The sequence below is a fragment of the Apium graveolens genome, chromosome 9 (assembly GCF_009905375.1).
Source record: "Apium graveolens cultivar Ventura chromosome 9, ASM990537v1, whole genome shotgun sequence".
In the NCBI taxonomy this organism is placed as follows: Eukaryota; Viridiplantae; Streptophyta; class Magnoliopsida; order Apiales; family Apiaceae; genus Apium; species Apium graveolens.
The window spans coordinates 79,086,850-79,107,079 of NC_133655.1; the positions used below are offsets into that span (position 1 = coordinate 79,086,850).

The 20,230-nt window shown below is 36.4% G+C and overlaps 1 protein-coding gene across 1 annotated transcript; it reads right to left on the reverse strand.

The window, feature by feature from the left end:
- Positions 1-16,367: 16,367 nt before the first annotated feature.
- On the reverse strand, positions 16,368-19,967 carry LOC141683107 (uncharacterized). Its single transcript, XM_074487802.1, has 3 exons — positions 19,392-19,967; positions 18,938-19,123; positions 16,368-16,828 (listed from the first exon to the last, which is right to left on the reverse strand). The coding sequence occupies exons 1-3, from the start codon at positions 19,818-19,820 to the stop codon at positions 16,538-16,540; spliced, it is 906 nt and encodes a 301-aa protein (XP_074343903.1). The 5' UTR covers positions 19,821-19,967; the 3' UTR covers positions 16,368-16,537.
- Positions 19,968-20,230: the final 263 nt, after the last annotated feature.

Consider the following 20,230-nt stretch of genomic DNA (forward strand, 5'->3'; position numbering starts at 1 on the left):
AATTGAGTATTTGTTCTAACAAATATACGCAAGAATCAAATGCAGAACCTGAAATAGAAAGAACCTGAAATGGAAGGAGGTTAGGCTCAATTAATCGGTCAAACAAGCATGCAATTTGTAATCGTGAATCGGTCAAATTAACGGATTGTAGTAAGTGTAAACATTTTTTCTAGAAATACAATAGTTATAATTAGAATAAATTAATAAATCTTTTTTCTTTCTTAGAAGATACTATTATATAATAAAAATAGTTTGCTCATGTTCATGCAAGTATCTCGGGTTTTTACGTTAAGCATGATTTCATTTTTCATGGACTGTAGCTACAGAGATTTTTGTAATAATGAAGACGTCATGTGTAACTTCAGGTACTGGGGTATAATATCAATGACCATAGTGTATGTATGGCCGCTCTATACCATATGGTTACTTGTTAATCTTCATGGGGAATCCGGGCCTCCTGGAATTCGTTATAGCAGATTCATGCACTTGTCAGTCACCGCTTTCGCTTAGTATTCTTGATTTTGAAATCGACTTTTTCTCTGTCTAAATGTGATGTAGATTATTAAGTTCATTCTGATAAACCGTGTTTTTAAGTAAGATATTTGTTGGGTTTTAATCTAAACGTTTGCTTATATGTCTTGCTTGAAGTTACATAGATTATGATTGAGTTGCCAGCTGTTAGTGATATGCTGAGTAGTGGTTGCTTGATTGTGGAAATTAGTCGAATAAATCATAGCAGTAGTAGAGTGAAGTCAGGAGTATGATTGATTTCCTTTCCTAGTTTAGCCATTCTCTTTCCTGTTATTTAGGCATCTTTTATGTAAACTGAAAGGAATATGTCCTAAGTCCAATCATGTATTAGGATTTAGGAATAACTTTTATGTAATCTGTTTTGATTTCATTGATATTAATAAAGACTTGTTTTGTTTTTATTACGGACTTTATCTATTTAAGTGTTTAAATAAGATATACCATAGTTTAGAGTAAAGTTTTTTATGGATTATGATGAGATCATAATAGTGAGACCTAAAAAGATGATAACTCTAAACTTAAATAGTTCCTGGTCATAGGATTACTAACTGGATAATCCGCAAAGATCGGTACATACTATGCTTGCTTCATTATGAAGGATGTCTGTTCTCATAGACATTTGTGTGGTGACACTATAGCTAGTATGTAGGTGCTTATTATAGAATAAGTTCACTGAACATGACTCGCACAGCTGAACAACTGATGGAGTTCACTCACGTGTCAGCAGTTGTTCCCATAGTGATAGTTGTACAAGTATCCTTAGATTTGAGGTCATCATAGTCATCTTGTGTACATTGAACTATGCTTTGGTTTAGTTCTTAGTCTCCAGGGACAATTATTAGGGCTCTTCTGGGTATAGGAATTTGTACACGAAGATAGTGTATGATCAATAAAGGATCTACCCCTTCAGTGAAGGAAGCGAATGTTCAAGGCTGATTTACTTATGCTAGTTCAGAAATCTCTGGCCAGAGTGAATGAAATTAGAAAGGAGTTTCTAATTTGCATAGAACTACGCATAATAAATGGTAAGCAAGTGATTGAATTAGATAGGCTTGACACGAGATCCATGCCTTGTATTTAATCGGGACATTGTAGGGTAGAAGGAGTTTATTGTACGGTAACTATTCACTGAATAGGTTCTTGGTATTCTAAGCAGTGAATTCATATTATCCGGATAGTCGCGATATGCTGAGAAGTATCCCCCACGATGTAGAATAAATGTGATTAATTAATTAATCATATTTAATAAATTAGAGAATTTATATAAATAATGATAAAATAGTTTTATTATTATTTATTTCTACTACCGGCTTAATATTGAACCTACAGGGTCACACCATAAAAAGAGAATGATTTAATGGTGGAGAAATTAATTAATAATGGCTAAATAATTATTTATTTGTGAAATAAATAATTAATTGGCAAATTTAATAATTGATTAAATGAGATTTAATTGATTATAAATTAATTAAGAAAAGTTCTTAATATTATTAATTAAAGGATTTAATTTTTGGAAATTAAATCAAGAGAGAGAATTATTTCTAAAGTGTTTAGAAAAAGGATTAATGATTAAAAGGTGTTTTAGTTATTAATGAGAATAATAAATGGGATAATAATAATAATATTTATGGGAAAATTTCAGCTGAAAATTTTGCCTATAAATACACTATTATAGACCCTATTTTATTCGAACCCTATCGAACACAAAACCCAAAAAGTTTGGAAAACCCAATTCTCTCCACCTCCTTCCTCCTCCTTAACATCGTTTTCTTGGTGGATACCGGTGGAGTGCTTCACACTTGAGGAGCAACTGCTAAGGATCTCTGATCATTGTCTCCGAATTATTTTTAAAGGTTAGATTCGATCCCTCGAATTTTTATTCATGATCTGTATACTTTTATTTGGATTTTATATGTGTAAAAGTGTTTTGCCATGCCCCCGCTGCGATTAAAATCCAATATAAACTGGTTATATATAAGCTTATCAAGTAAATAAGAAAAGCAAATGCTTTTAGGGCATCTCTTTCTTTTGTTCAGTGTTTACACAAACGCTTTACAGACATATCAGTTTTCCAACAATCTGGTATCAGAGCAATAGGTTCAGCGTTTTTATGCCCAAGTATATGCCCGGGGAAACAAACGTGATGGATCCAGGAAAGAACAACGAAGAAGCATTCGGTCTGAGTTACCCCATATTGACGAGGGTAAACTATACAGTATGGGCTTTAAAGATGAAAGCATACATGCAGGCTCACGGTGTGTGAGAGGCAGTAGTGCCAAAAGATCCTAAAGCATCCATCCAGGATAAGATGGATAAGATCATTATAGCAGCAATCTACTAAAGCATACCCGAGGACATTCTATTGTCGGTTGCAGACAAAGAGCCGACCAAAGATATTTGGGAAGTGGTGAAAACATTATTCCAGGGAGTAGATCGTGTTAAGAAAGCAAGAGTTCAAACTCTCAAAGCAGAATTTGAATCCATGAGCATGAAGAAATCTGATGCATTGGATGACTTTTGTTCAAAAATCTCAGCACTAGTGACAAATATACGTGCCCTTGGTGAGGAGGTGCCAGAGGCATACGTGGTTAAGAAGTTACTAAGAGTTGTCCCTCAGAAGTTTCTATAAATTGCATCTACCATTGAGCAATTCGGAAACTTGGAAATAATGACCTTTGAAGAGACTGTGGGATCCTTGAAGGCACACGAAGAGTGAATGAAAGGACCAGTTGAGAGCAGTGAAATCCAACTACTTCTTTTTGAAGAAAAGTGGATCAAAAGGGAGAAGAAGGAAGAAAAATTGTTGTTAGGTCCCAATGTGTTTGTAGAAGGGGGGTTGAATACAAACAGTACTGAATAATCGAATTAAATACGGAATAAAAAATGTGAAACAAAATTCAAGTTAAATAAAAATATTATTAAACTTGAAAGGTGTTACAACAACTGTATCGATTACAAGGAATTAATCTCAAATTAATTATCACAAATTTAGAATAAATTCGACATGAACTTTTTCTATTTTTGCAATAATTAGAATCAAATGCTAAACGCGACTTGAGATTAAGTTCTAGGGATTTTGATCCGCTAGATTGTTACACAAGAACAAGATAAATAATTCTAGTGGTTTGGATTTAACTTTACAAACTAGAAATGTGATCTTGAATTAAGCAGATGAAAAATGGAATGTTTCAGAGGCGGCTGCTTTTTCTTTCTGTGTTCTTGTTTTGTGTTCTGTGTTGGATAGATAGTCTTCTACTTCTTCTTTTCTTTTTAAATCAACCAACAGACTCTCATTGAACTGGCAAGACAATCCTGAGCTTAGCAAGACAATCGGTAGGACTATTGATTGTACTAGCAAGACAATCTGATTGAACTACAATGACTTTCGGTATGACAATCAGTTGAACTAGCAAGACTATCTCCTTCCCAGTAGAACTTTCGGTAGGACAATTGAAATGACTTGACATGACAATCGGTATGACAATCCAGATTGTCATGCTTGTTCATTTTCAATTGTCTTGCTGATTTAAGACTGTTTTTAATCCAATTAAACTTCTGAAAATTCTTAATATTAATTCTGAATTAATTAATCAATTAATTCAATTAATAAATAAATTAATCTTTGCAGATATAATTTATTTTCTTAATTAAATTATATGACTTAATTAATTAATAGAGAATTAATACTAATCCTGAGCAGCAACCATTCTTCTGAAAATCTTCTGAAAAATCACTGTCAATTATGAATCAATTCCACCACTTCAGTGTTGACACTCGATGTACTGTCTGGTTCATGAGTGACTAACTTCCGTGACATTTCTTCAAGCCTTGACCTTGATACTCTTGATTTTCTTCAGACTAAATCCTTGTAATTAATGATACCCTGATGAGATCTCTGTCACTTGAATAAATCCACACTCTTGATTTGCATCACTGAGGCTTGATCAATTTCTTGAGCTTCTTGCAGTGAATTAACTCCTCAAGTCTGTAGATGAACTTTGTTTCTGAATCCTCTGACAGATGTTACTCTGTGAGATCTCTTTGATGGTAGATCCACTATTTACTTATTACATTCTTATTTGAGTTGAGTTAAATCCTCGAATATACAAATAGGCTATGACATATGCCTTACAATCTCCCCCTATTTGTTTGTTAGACAATAACACACAAATACCTAGAGGATAACTCAACTAACAAATAAGAAAAAGATATAAACAGAAATGCAAAGTAAATAGCAGAAAAGTTCTGGATAACATTTAACCTTTTCCAGATTCCAAATAGATGTTCCTCTAGACTGAACATATCTTCAAGTAGTTTCATCTTCTTTTGTACAACCACATTTCCTGTTGAGAAGCCCATATCTCTCTTGCTTCTCCCCCTATGAGAATCAACTGATTAAAGAAGATCACCTTCGTTTACCACCTCTCCCGTATAATAGGATCCGCAGATAAAAACCAATGGTACTCCCCTTTTGAAAACAGCTTCTTCCCTTACTAGAAAATCACCTTGTGTTTACCACCTCTCCCGTACAATAGGATCCGTAGTTACAAACAACAATGGTGTGGTGTAGTGTACATGTGTAGGACCTTTTTCTTCCACCCTGCTATTTCTCCCCCTTAGTTGAGGAATCCTCCAAACTATTACTTAAGCTTTTATCTCCCCCTTAAAGAAGGAATGTATGCCGTCGTCTGAAGGAGTTCTCATATTTCACTTGGTTGGAAAAGAAATAACAAGTAGTTTCTCTTTCTTCCTCACTGTGAGTGTGTGATTCTGTTTAGTGTACCTCACATGTGTTTCACTCTTCTCTCCACTCGTGTTTACACTCATTCTCATAAGTTTATCACTCCACTCATAGCTCCAACATTCAGCTGTACCTGCAAGGAAAATCACCTTAGCCATCCTTAAGGAGGTCACAGGTGCTGCAATGGGAGTTCGCAAATCCCCATCCTTGTTAAACTCGTCAGATGAATCTGAGTCATAATTTACAAGTTTCTAGTTTCCCTTTTAGGGTTCCAGATTTGAATTCTGGGAAGGTAAATAATGATCCAAAGAATTTAGCATAAAGATCAAGGTTCCCTTCTAATGTCTGTGAAGACATTTCCTTGTGACTCATCAGGTAATATCTGAATCATTATCAACAAGTTGCCGATCTGCACCTATGTCAGATCCACTATCCGCAGATGCATCCAGGGGATTTAAGCCTGGGGAGGTAGACACTGACCACTGACATATGGCTTTTGGATCAGTATCCTCTCCTAACACCTGTAAAGGCAATTGGTCCATTAACGAACCTTGAACAATCGAATCTGACCTTAAAATGGTCGAAACTCTTGTTTCTGTCAACTCATCCTTTGTGTGTGTGTGACCTTTCATTGTGCATCAAGAATTGTTTATGTTTGAGGTGGTGACACTACAACGGATACCTTGGCCGACAAGCAAAATTCAATAGACGCACCCTGTTGAGAGAATGAATCTAGTAACTGTTTTTATGCTTTTTCAGCCATTACAACTTTTTGAGAAGATGTATGGGGGCTAGCAGTTGTCTCGGTTTAAATACTACTCATCTATATAGGAGACAGAGCTACTGGGTTGACTTCAGAACCTTCCTTATGTGGTGCACTAAGGCACTATCTCCCTCACGCTCATTCATACTACATTTAGTGGTAAGAGAGTGTTGGTTGGTTCTGTTTTTATGTTTGTCTTTACAGTCTAGGATAGATGTTGTGGGTTTTCAACCTCATGACTGTCAATGAAAGAAAGTCATTGGAGACTGAACCTGTATCACAGAATATAGGGCAATATAGAGAGATAAAATGTACTTAAGATCTATAATGAATGAAAATTATACATTTAATCTTTTGAGAGAAATGATGTACAATAGTGATTTCAAAAGATTTTACATGAAATAAGAAATCACTAATGTAGAAAGAAGTTTGATTTACTCCTAAAACTCACTGCACATATTAAACAATATGATTGTGCCTAGTGATTAGAGAGTTATAAATATGACAATTGCTTGAGCAGTACACTAGTTCATACCAACCTGAAGTGAGATTGTGAAGAAGAGATTGCATAGTCCAATAAATCTGCAACTGCAAAGTCCATGAACTGTGGTGCATTAACTTCCTCTTTTGACTCACCAACCAGGAGTACACTTATACACATCTTACTAGAGTCCAATTCCAAGTGTAATGTGCAGCAGGTGCCTGATATGTCGTAATATTCTCAAGTCTCGTCACTAGTGCTATATGTTAGATACTGCTTCCTGATAATAACCTAGCACAATATACAAAATTACAATGATAACATTCCCAGCTTGTAAATAGCCATATCCCTCAGATAAACCTTTGCTGTTATCTCCAAAGGTAACCAGGGGGCCAGCTTTCTCAATCCACATTTGATAGCAGGGCTCTATCTCCGGTCATATGTCTTGATGAGCCACTGTCAAGAATCCACACTCCCGGCTTCACCTGTTTAATGCCCTGCACTACAAATGGATTAGACCTTCTTCGGAACCCAAGCTTGGTTGGGTCCGGCATACTTGTAGAACTGTCCTTTGTCAGGAAAAACAACATTTTTAATTTTAATTGTCTCAACTTTCTCACTGACTGAACATTTGACCTTGTAAACAGCCTTAACAAATTTCTATTTAGGCTTAGGCTCAAATATCTCCTTTCTAGCCTTAGAAGGACTAGCAGTCTTAGATCTATCATGCTTTCTATTATTCACATGCTGACGAGGAGTAGTCTTATCACTAGAAACATGCTTACCATTAAAATAAGCATACATCAATTTAAAAGCACAAGACATACAATTAGCAACACTACATGCTTTATGAGAGTGATTAATAGCAGGCAATTTATGCATGGTAGACATGGCATTTTTGTTATCCAACTCATGTGTGTCTGAGTTAGTCTTAGTTGTTTTCACAACTTTGACTGGAACTTTCGACTCACTTGACTTGGAAACAATCTTCTCATTAGCATGATCCTTAGCACGTATTTCTTCTTGAATAACAGAAAAGGTAACATCAAATGGTTCAACAATTGATGGCTTATAGAGGGGTTCATCAACACCCTTAAACACATGTGGTACTTCCCTCCCTTTAGCACAGACATGAGGAGGGGAGTTTATGCCTAATTCTCCAATAACAATACTGTAATCATAACCTATTCCAGATGTTTTATTAACAGCTTGCTTACTGTAGAACTCTTTAGCCTTCGAACAAGAATTGAAGTAGGCTCTAACCTTAGTCTCAAGACCGGTGATCTTGTCTTTGAGAATAGTTTCGAGTTTTCCATAACAATCAACTCTATTCTCTAGAAAAGATACTTGTTCTTTTAATTTGTCTTGATTAATGTGCACAAGTCTTAATTCATTGACCTCTTTCTCAAGGTCTGTGATCTGTAAACTTAACAGTTCATTATCATGATGTGCACAATCTAAGTTACCTCTTAGATGATAAACCATTTCAGCATCAGAAAGTTTTACCTCTATTCTTGACGATGAAGCTTTTCCATCAATAGCCATAAGAGCAAGATTCCCTTCTTCTTCATCTTCACTATCAGTATCATCCCAACTTCTTCCCTTTGCCAGATAAGCCCTTTCAGAGTTCTTTCTTACTTGCTTTGGCTTCCTACATTCTGTGGCAAAGTGTCCCAACTCATTGCAGTTATAGCATCTAATGGTGCTCCGATCAACCATCCCTGTTTTGTATCCACCACTGCTGGTGTTAGAGGATGAAGATCCACCTTTCTGGAATTTATTGTAGTTGGACTTGTACTTAAGCTTGGGATTCCTCTTGAATCTAACATGGGAGAATCTCTTGACAATTTGGGCCATTGACTCGTCTTCCAATTGCTCCAGCTCTTCCAAGGAATAAAAATCATCACTTGATTGATTTGTAGTAGGAGGATCATATTCTGCTACTAACATATTTTCCTCAGCCTTGGAACACTGTACCATTCTCTCCAATTGTTGAGATTGTTGTTGTTGTTGACCTTCAGCTACAAGTGCAGTAGATGTGCTGACCATTCTATCCTTCCCGTAGATTTCCTTCTGTTGAATCTGCTCCAACTCATAGGTTTTCAACACACCATAGAGTTTATCCAAAGAAATCTCACTCAGATCTCTAGCTTCTCTAATGGCAGTGATTCTATGTTCAAGATGAGTTGGCAGTGTTAAAAGGAACTTTTTGTTGACCTCCCTAATTGAATAATATTTTCCATTTATGTTCAGGTTATTGATCAATGCATTGTACCTCTCAAACACTTCAGAAATTCCTTCTCCTGGATTTGATTTAAAATGTTCATACTCAGAGGTTAGGATCTCCAACTTGTTCTCCCTAACTTCCTCTGTGCCTTCATTAATCACCTCAATAGTTTCCCACATGTGTTTGGAATTTTTACAGTTCATCACATGTCTGTTCATCAAGGGATCAAGGGAATCAATTAATATTAATTGAAGGCTGGCATCCAAGGAGGTTTCTTCCTTTTCAGCAGGAGTAAAATCTTCAGGCTCTTTTGGATAGGTTCTAGCTTTGGTAATCACAACATCATCTTCTATCACCTCTGGTTCAATAACCATCGGAGTTTTTGGACCCTTCTTTAACAAGTTCAGATATTTGGGATTTGCAACTTGTAAAAATAATAGCATCTTCTTCTTCCACATGATGTAATTTTTTTTATCAAATAGTGGAATTTTAACGGTTCCAACTTTTTGTGAAGTCATTATGAATTTTTGAATAAATAAAAATTCAAGGAGTTGAAAAATCACAAAAGTCTAGGATCTTGATTTGTTCGTTAATCAGAAGGCTCTGATACCAATTGTTAGGTCCCAATGTGTTTGTAGAAGGGGGGGTTGAATACAAACAGTACCGAATAATCGAATTAAATGCGGAATAAAAAATGTGAAACAAAATTCAAGTTAAATAAAAATATTATTAAACTTGAAAGGTGTTACAACAACTGTATCGATTACAAGGAATTAATCTCAAATTAATTATCACAAATTTAGAATAAATTCGACATGAACTTTTTCTATTTTTGCAATAATTAGAATCAAATGCTAAACGCGATTTGAGATTAAGTTCTAGGGATTTTGATCCGCTAGATTGTTATACAAGAACAAGATAAATAATTCTAGTGGTTTGGATTAAACTTTACAAACTAGAAATGTGATCTTGAATTAAGCAGATGAAAAATGGAATGTTTCAGAGGCGGCTGCTTTTTCTTTCTGTGTTCTTGTTTTGTGTTCTGTGTTGGATAGATAGTCTTCTGCTTCTTCTTTTCTTTTTAAATCAATCAACAGACTCTCATTGAACTGGCAAGACAATCCTGAGCTCAGCAAGACAATCGGTAAGACTATTGATTGTACTAGCAAGACAATCTGATTGAACTACAATGACTTTCGGTATGACAATCAGTTGAACTAGCAAGACTATCTCCTTCCCAGTAGAACTTTCGGTAGGACAATTGAAATGACTTGGCATGACAATCGGTATGACAATCCAGATTGTCATGCTAATTCATTTTCAATTGTCTTGCTGATTTAAGACTGTTTTTAATCCAATTAAACTTCTGAAAATTCTTAATATTAATTCTGAATTAATTAATCAATTAATTCAATTAATAAATAAAATAATCTTTGCAGATATAATTTATTTTCTTAATTAAATTATATGACTTAATTAATTAATAGAGAATTAATACTAATCCTGAGCAGCAACCATTCTTCTGAAAATCTTCTGAAAATCACTGTCAATTATGAATCAATTCCACCACTTCAATGTTGACACTCGATGTACTATCTGATTCATGAGTGACTAACTTCCGTGACGTTTCTTCAAGCCTTGACCTTGATACTCTTGATTTTCTTCAGACTAAATCCTTGTAATTAATGATACCCTGATGAGATCTCTGTCACTTGATTAAATCCAAACTCTTGATTTGCATCACTGAGGCTTGATCAATTTCTTGAGCTTCTTCCAGTGAATTAACTCCTCAAGTCTGTAGATGAACTTTGTTTCTGAATCCTCTGACAGATGTTACTCTGTGAGATCTCTTTGACGGTAGATCCACTATTTACTTATTACATTCTTATTTGAGTTGAGTTAAATCCTCGAATATACAAATAGGCTATGACATATGCCTTACAATTGTTGCTCACGAGGGATGAATGGTTGAGACGTTTGAATAAAGGAGGAATGGAACAGAAAACACGAGGAAGAGATAATTACAGAGGTGGACGTGATAAGAGCCGTATCAGATGCTTTAACTGTAACTACCTTGGTCATTACGCAGCAGATTGTAGGAGACCAAAATGTGAGAAAGAAATTAAAGAGGAGGCTAATATTGTTCAATTTCCGGATGACGAGCCTGCATTGTTACTCAATGAGTGTGAAGAGAAAGAAGAAAGTATAATGCTTGTTAATGAAGAAAAGGTAGCTCCAAAGTTAAAGAAGGCTGCGGATGAAAAACAAGTGGATTCGAACTTGTGGTACTTGGACAATGGGGCTACCAACCATATGTCCGGACAACACACAAAGTTCAAGGATTTGGATGAAAAAATAACAGGGCGGGTCAAGTTTGGCGATGGTTCAATGGTGCATATAAAAGGAAAAGGCTCAGTAATTTTCAAGTGCAAGAATGGCGAAGAAAGATTCTTACGTGAGGTATATTATATTCCATCACTTTGTAATAATATTATTAGTCTTGGACAGTTAGCAGAAGAAGGAAATAAAGTGACACTTAACGGTGACCTGCTGTGGGGTCATGTCAAGGAAGGAAAACTATTAATGAGGGTGAAAAGATCTATGAACAGACTTTACAAGATTATACTCGAATCTGATGAACAACAGTGTTTGATGTCGAAATCCGAAGAAGACACATGGTTATGGCACTCGAGACTAGGACATGTGAATTTCAAAGCTATGACATTAATGGACACCTCAAAGATGGTGCATGGTCTGCCTAAACTGATAAGTCCTACTGAAACGTGTACTGGATGTCTTATGGCAAAGCAACCACGGAAGAGCTTTCCGTCTAAATCGAGTTACAATGCAAATAAGGCTTTAGAGTTGATACATGGAGACTTGTGTGGCCCGTTGTCCCCTTCTACACCAGTTGGAAACAGATACATCTTCCTCTTAGTAGACGACTACAGTAGGGTCATGTGGGCTTATTTGTTAAAATCAAAGGATGATGCCTTCGAGGCATTAAAAAAATTTTGTGCCTTGGTCGAAAATGGTGGAGAAAAGAAGATTAAGACCTTCTGAACCGATAGAGGCGGGGAATTTTTTCTCTAATGAATTTATGAGATACTATAAAGAAGCTGGGATAGCAAGACAATTTACAGCGCCCTACACACCACAGCAAAATGGCGTGGTTGAACGAAGAAACAGGACCATGGTCGAGATGGCACGCAGCTTGTTAAAAGGTAAGCAATTGCCAAATGAGTTTTGGGGAGAAGCTATATGTCACTAAATTTACATATTGAACCGATTACCAACTCGTGCAGTGTCGGAGTAACACTATACGAAGCTTGGTCAGGAAAAAAATCTCACATTAAGCACATAAGGGTCTTTGGATGCTTAGCTCAGATGAAAGTACAAAATCAGATGGCACGGAAATTGGATGACAGAAGTGTTCTTGTGATTCATCTATGGAAAGAACCTGGTAAAAAAGCGTACAGGTTGTATAACCCTGTTAACAAAACTGTGCATGTTAGTAGAGACGTTGTTTTTGAAGAAAAGAAATATTGATTGTGGGGGAACAATGAGAACTCTGAAGAAAGACAATCTAAATCTTTTACATTATTTGGAATGGATGAAAATAATCAAGATGAGGATATGACAAATGAAAGCGAAGAGTCAAGCTCAGAATCTACAGACACCCAGGAAATGCATAATTCAAATTCATCAAGCTCACTAGCTGATTCTGAAGCTAGCAGTGAAACGCCACAGTATTTCAGGTCACTAGCAGATATATATGCAGACACGAAAGAAATTGAGCTCGAGAATGAGGAACTACTCCTCATGGGCGTTGATGAACCACTAAGTTATGGACAAGCAGTAAAAGACAAATATTGGAAGGATGCTATGAAGAGGGAAATACATGCGGTTGAAAAAAAATAGGACTTGAAAATTTACACAGCTACCGCCCGGGCACAAAGCAATTGAATTAAAATGGGTTTACAAAATCAAAAGGGACACAAACGGGGAAGTATTAAAGTACAAAGCAAGAATTGTGGCGAAAGGTTATGTGCAGAAACAAGGTATCGATTTCGATGAGATATTCGTCCCAGTGACACGTATGGAGACTTTGAGAATGTTGCTTGCACTCGCTGCAAATAAAGGTTGGGAAGTTCACCACTTAAACGTGAAAACTGCATTTCTAAATGGAGAAATACAAGAAGAAGTATACGTCTCACAACCTGAGGGTTTCATTCAGAAATGGAAAAAACATCTAGTTTATAAGCTAGACAAAGCGCTATATGGGTTGAGGCAGACACCTCCGGCGTGGTACGCGAAATTGAGTAGATGCCTTGAAGAACTAGGTTTTCAGAAGTGCCCGTATGAGCATGCTGTCTATACTCGAAGATCAGATGGAGAGACTTTAATAATTTCCGTGTATGTCGATGACATACTTGTTACGGGGACAAGTACTGCAGCAATAGAAGGCTTCAAGGAACAAATGAACATGAAATTTGATATGAGCAACCTGGGAAAGCTTGCACACTACTTGGGTATAGAAGTCAGCCAAAAGGTGGGACGTATAGAACTTAGACAGACGGCATATGCCAAGAAGGTTTTAGGGAAGGTTGGAATGAGAAATTGTAACCCAGTAAAATACCCTATGGACCCTAAACAGAATATTGGCAAGGATGAAGGTGGAGATCCTATTGACACGACACAGTTCAAAAGCTTGGTTGGGGGGTTGAGATACCTGGTCCACACTAGGCCAGATATTGCTTTCTCGGTTGGCATAGTGAGTAGGTTCATGGAGAATCCCACCAGTGTTCATCTCAATGCAACTAAACGCATACTGAGGTACATCAGATGTACATTGGATTATGGTCTTGTATACACAAGAGATTGTGGCAACCACATTTTATCAGGGTATTTTATCAGGGTATTTGGACAGTGATCTAGCTAGCCAAATTGAAGATAGGAAAAGTACAGGTGGCATGGCATTCTACCTGAATGAGAGTCTTATAACGTGGGTTTCTCAGAAGCAAAGATGCGTGGCTCTGTCGTCGTGTGAAGCTGAATTCATGGCAGCGACTGCAGCTGCATGTCAAGCAATTTGGTTACGGAATCTACTTACACAAATTACAGGGGAAAACACAGGTCAGTTGTTCTTTATATCGATAACAAATCAGCTATCGATCTAGCCAAGAACCCAGTTTTTCACGGTAGGAGTAAGCACATTGATATTCGATACCACTTCATTCGTGAGTGTGTTGAAAGAGGGGAAATAGTTATGAAGCATGTTACTACAGATATGCATCGTGCTGATGTGCTGACAAAAGCTCTTGCGCTGATTAAGTTTGAGAAGATGCGTGCATTACTTGGGATGAAGAAATTGTATGGATACGTTTAGATTACGGGAGAATTTGTTGGGTTTTAATCTAAACGTTTGCTTATCTGTCTTGCTCGAAGTTACATAGATTATGATTGAGTTGCCAGCTGTTAGTGATACGCTGAGTAGTGGTTGCTTGATTCTGGAAATTAGTCAAATAAATCGTAGCAGTAGTAGAGTGAAGTCAGGAGTATGATTGATTTCCTTTCCTAGTTTAGCCATTCTCTTTCCTGTTATTTAGGCATCTTTTATGTAAACCGGTTATATATAAGCTTATCAAGGGCATCTCTTTCTTTTGATCAGTGTTTACACAAACGCTTTGCAGACATATCTGTTTTTCCAACAATATTATCACTACCTTTTGACATTGCAGGAATGAAGCTGGGGAAATTACTGTCATTATTCCCAGTATTGTATTTATCAGGAGGAACATGTGTAACCATGATTATCAACGGAGGAAGTTGTTTGCGAAGTTTGTACGTAGAAATGTGCGGAGATTACTGCAATACAAGACCATAATTCTGTCTTTATATTCATAGCCGTCATTCTGTCTCAGTTCTCTCCCAACTTCAATTCTGCTGCCAAGTTTGCTGCTATCGGAACTTTAGAGGCTGTCATGAATTCCACCCTGTTAGTGGTCCTCTCCCTTGTCCAGAATCGCCCGGATGGCATATCTTACGGTGTCAAATACGCACGCTCCTCACCTGAAAGACAAAAAGAATTATATGGAGCCATCAATGCTCTTGGATTGATTGCATTTGCCTTTGGAGGCCACAATGTTATACTCCACATACAAGTGAGTAAATTTGTTTATATGTTGTGCTAATGATGCAGGGAACGCTATCTTCGTCTAAAGATCGACCATCAAAACACACAATGAGCAGAGCACTTTAAATTTCGTATTTTCGTGATTGCAGCTTGTTTTTATCCCCTTACAGTAGCTGGATACTGGTCCTATGGTAACAACTTACTAATGAGAGATAACATGCTAATGCTAAGGTCATTCATGCAATATCAAGGCGACAGCGTACCAAAATTTGTCAAGGCCATTATGTACTTACTAGTGGTGATATTCGAATTTATAGTATGGTAGTTTGGGACAACTGGGAGCGAATTTACGTAACCTCAAAAAAACTGGAGATGCCCCCATGTGGCTCCGAAGAGGAATTGGAGCATTTTGTGGAGGAATTGCGTATCTTGTGTCAGTGGCACTTGGGGGCTTTGATTGGAGGGATCACAGCAGTGCCTCTAACATATATATACCCCTATTTGAGACAAGTCCAATGTGGTACTTCAACGTCGGGATTGCTTTTTTAGGTATAGTGTTAGTTGTCTTGGTGGAAATTGCAGCTATTAAAACTTTGGTTGTCGACGGCCTTAAGGCTAATTTCTTCCATCCTAAGTCACAATGCCGAGACGCGGACAATATAAGTAGTATTGACAGAGATAATAGGTCAGGAGTCAGTACAACAATATCGAAGAGGAGACCCACTTTGAAGGAGCCGCACTTAACGAAACTACCCGGGAAAAGGCATTCCTGGAAAAGATCAAGGACAAGTTGCAAGGAGGCTGGAGATGGTGGCCAGCAGATCAAATGAAACTCAACTACTAACATTTTACTGTTTTATAATGTGTGCTTTTAAGAGCCTTATTTGTTAAATTTAATGACGGAAATTTGTTTTCAAGGCTTAAACCTCTTTAACAACCAGCAGATGGGCAAGTTGAAACTTGCTTCTGGACGCTAAACATGAACTTCATTTGCTAGAATTTGTTAAAACTAAAATTATTTCATGATTGAAACTAAAGCCTAAACTCATTTTAGATTTATTTGTGTAATGACTATATGCAAACTTGAGATTTATTATACGCTTAAAACAGAAAACAAGGATCAAGAATTTGATCTAGCTTCAGAAAAATGAAATATACGGAGAGTATAATGATTCAATGAACAGGTACTTGTTAAAATCTTAGAAAGATCATCATCCCAACACGTTAAGTATGATCCAGTAAACAACTCTGGTTCATTGTTTCTACTACGCCAAGAATTCACCAGAGAGCCGCTCGATTTGTATTTGGGCATGTCAAATATGATAAACTTCAAGCAACAACATTTATCATAATGCTAGACAATTTATATTCATCATTATATGTAGTATTTGTAAAAACGTTTAAAGAACTGTACAGGTAAGTTGCTTATACATCTTTTCTCATATATCATCATATCGGCAATGCTCAAAATTAAGTATGAGTGCCTCATTGAGCAAACCTATATTTACTTGTAGAAATTATTTTAAAGAACACCAAATATAGGTATGTATATGTGATGAAAACAACAGATGTATGGTGAATCTTCACATTTGCATCCTGGCAAAAGAGCATTAAAAAGAAGATCTAGCTACATGTAAAAGTTTAAACATTGTCGAAGATCAATTATGATGAACACAAGAATTTGTCAAATTAACGGGCTTGCCTAGTTTCTTGCCATGTAAAGTGACTTGACATCTGATGGTCCGGTAGAACTTGGGTTTCACCAGTTTTCCCAACACATAAGCCCTCGACCTTATGCCAATAGTTAGGTTCAGTGGCACGGATATGCTGTCGTGTCCACCATTTCTGGCACTAAAACCAGGAAGTGCACCATATAATGGAAGCTGATATGCATTAACGCTGGTTACTATGGTTCGCTGAGTCTTTCTATGCTGATGAAACTTCACCTCCTGTTACATTCACATTTAGTTCGATATCAGTAAGAAAGAGGAGATGGGAATGGGGAGATGGTTCAACTTTTGAAGGAGCAATACTTGAGGGTTAATATGTTTCAAACATAGGAAAATCATTTCTTTTTGCATGTTCCTTGATCAAACAAAATTGATGACTGGAAACTCAAAAAATCACATGTAATTCAACACGTTTATTATTTACTTTATTTATCGGCGTTGTGAGATTCATCGATCCAAAACATTAAGGCCAGTAGCGAAACTAAAGAACCCAAGCTTCCAAGGGCCCTTCAAAAACAAAATAAAAATATGAGTTTGTCTAGTGTGTGCTCATGGGCACACAATAAGCACTAAATTCTATGAATTTGGATTGTTTTTATTGGAGGAATTGATGTAAATGCAGGGGTCCATCAACATTTATGATTGAAAAACTGATCAAATTTTGACACATATATTTTTATTGTGTGCTCATGGACACACCACATAAAATCCCAAAGATTATACATAATAGAAATCTTTAGATGAAATCAAGCAGTTGGAGTTGTAAATTTTATCCACTATATAATAATGTCATAATTGCCCTGACTTGCCATTCCCAACCTAAGGCACACTTCAGCTCCTCACTATGGACATATCGACTTCAATTGTATCCTAATAACTTTAGTATAATGTTATCCGGACTCAGGTATAAGTGTCGAAGACGGGTTCGTATCCAAGTGTCGGACTCGGCAATATTCTGAAAAATTTACATATTTTTTGCCTAAAATAAGTGTCTAAGTGTATATACCCATGTACGAGTGTCGAGTGTCCGACACGGGTAATCGAAGCAAAATGAAGAGTCCGGGTAACTAAGGTATAACATATTAATTATTGTTAAATCCAAATAAAAGCTCTTCTAAAAACATACTCCTAGTAAAAATAATGATGCAACCTACAACATTGCATGAATCTTGATTGCAGACCACTTTTATGTGTCAATTTTGTACATCAATTATACACTCTTTGCGTTATGTCCTTTTTGTAACACCAACTATATTTAAATATATTCTCTGTTATAAAAATCTGCCGATTTTTCAAAAATCGCCAATAAATCGCTTAAAAATCAGTTAAAAATATTTATTCGATTTGACCGATTTCCGATAAATCGCCGATAAATCATCCGATTTTTCAAAAATCGTCCGATAAATCCTAAATCGCTATTTCAACCGAATAATTCCGATTTCTCAAATCTGTAACACTGAATATACTATTTAGTTCTTAACATTTTTATAAATATCATATTTTTTATTATTATTAATATTAGTAAATTCCACAAAGTTACACTCATTCTTTCAACTCTTCTTCACTTATTATCATTTTGTTGTTACATTTAAGACTTTATAACAATGTTAGGAACCGAGTATAACGGAAATAATATGATGTTATATGTTTCGCGGGACAATAATAAGTTTCTACCCAGTTATTGATGTAGAACAAAGAGACGAATGGATATAATTTTACTATCGACTCCTAGGAACAAAATCTTGTACAACATTGAACATTAAATTGAGATTGTGAAGTGAAACTAGTTTTGGCACAACAGTTGCAGAAAATACAATGCAAATGGACAAGTTATACGATTCATGTCACACAAAACTACCCATTTAAACAAGTTACTTGCCGTGTGTATCATCCAATAGATACCAGACACGTTAGTAATCCAGACGAGGGGTGGGTCCTTCTGAAATAAACAGAATTACAGCTTTTTGCACTACTTATAAATTTACTACTACTGTAAATCACAACTCGGATCAGTGAGTCAAGAACTCACAACTCGGATCCTATTCTAATTTTTGTCAGGCTGTATGATATGAATGCACATAAAATATAGTCACTGCATATAAAGTCGCTTTCTCTGCATTTTACAAGCTTTACACGTAAGCCTTGATTTGATACTACGAGAAATATATATATATTATTTGATTTGATACTACGAGAAATATATATATATATATATATTATTATTTTGGTAATTCATCAATATCAATTAAAGATCATAATGATTGGTATCTCCCTGTACAACAATGCATGATTATACAAAAATGGATAGGAGTGAAAAAAGAGACTTACAGGTCCATTAGCGAGATGACGCTGGTAATACCAGAGTTGAATAGGTGCAATTTTTACAGCAACTCCGAAAAATGTGCCTGTATTCCTATAGAAAATCTTGATCGTCGAATTTATACTCAGCATATCCGTTGCCACTCCCGATATATCCATCCCCGATTGCACATTAAATCTCTCAAACACCAACCTCTGCAATGCAATACATCTAATTCCCCTCACGCCTATATCAACACATCCAACTCAACTCGAAAATTAAACAAACTAACTCATAAAATTAATACTTTGAGTCCGAGTTGACTCGTTCAGTCAACCTGAGAGATGTAAAATTTATCTCACACAACACAAGCTTTTACCCCACCACACCATATATAACCAAAATAGACTTAACAACACTCATCCGAGTTAACTCACCGAGTCAACTCGGAAAATGACAAAAGAAAGCGAGAAACACACTAACCTTAACATAAATTTCGGGAGGGTAACAAGTACTAGCAGCCCACAAGATTAACGAGAACACCGAGAACAAAACAACAAACGACAGAACAAAACACACGACATAAAACCTCTTAATCTCCTTCTTGTGTCTCATATCCTCTTCATCAACTTGATCATCCTCTTCAACTGAGTCGCCAACTCGTTGAAGTCTCTTCCAGTAGCCATGATTCCTGGTAGTTTTCATGGAAGCAGAGAATCTAGAAGTGGAGGATTCTCGGGAATGGTGAATGGGAGAAGAATGGTAGTGATGACCCGGTGACCCGAATGGGCTTGACCCGTATGACATTTTTTCAGCGGCGTCATGGTTAGAGGGAGATTGAACGTAGTAGAGTGGGTGTTTTGGAGATGCTGCTTCCAGGCTTGTTACGTCCGAGTCGGATTTTGTGTGCATTTTCTATTTTATCAAAGTGGATGAATGTGTGTGCATGTAAGTTCATGTATATGTAGATTTCGTCGTACTTATCTGTGTTTAATGTTTATTAAGTTGGCTGAGTTGAGACGTTCAATATCATCCAAACCAGTACTTGCTATTCCCTCCCATTTGTTTACACTTTTTTTAGATGTCTCTTTCAATTGTTTACATTTCAAAAATTTTCAAAAATAGTAAAGTTTTTATAATTTTTAAATTAACTACATCCACTATTTTCCTTCACTATACCCACTTATACATATAATATTAATCGGTCTCACTACTTTACTCATTTTTTCAATTTTTTCCCATTATTTTATCATTTTTCTTAAACTCCGCGCCCCACCCAATTATAAATATTTAGGAGGGACGGAGGGAGTATTACAATTTGA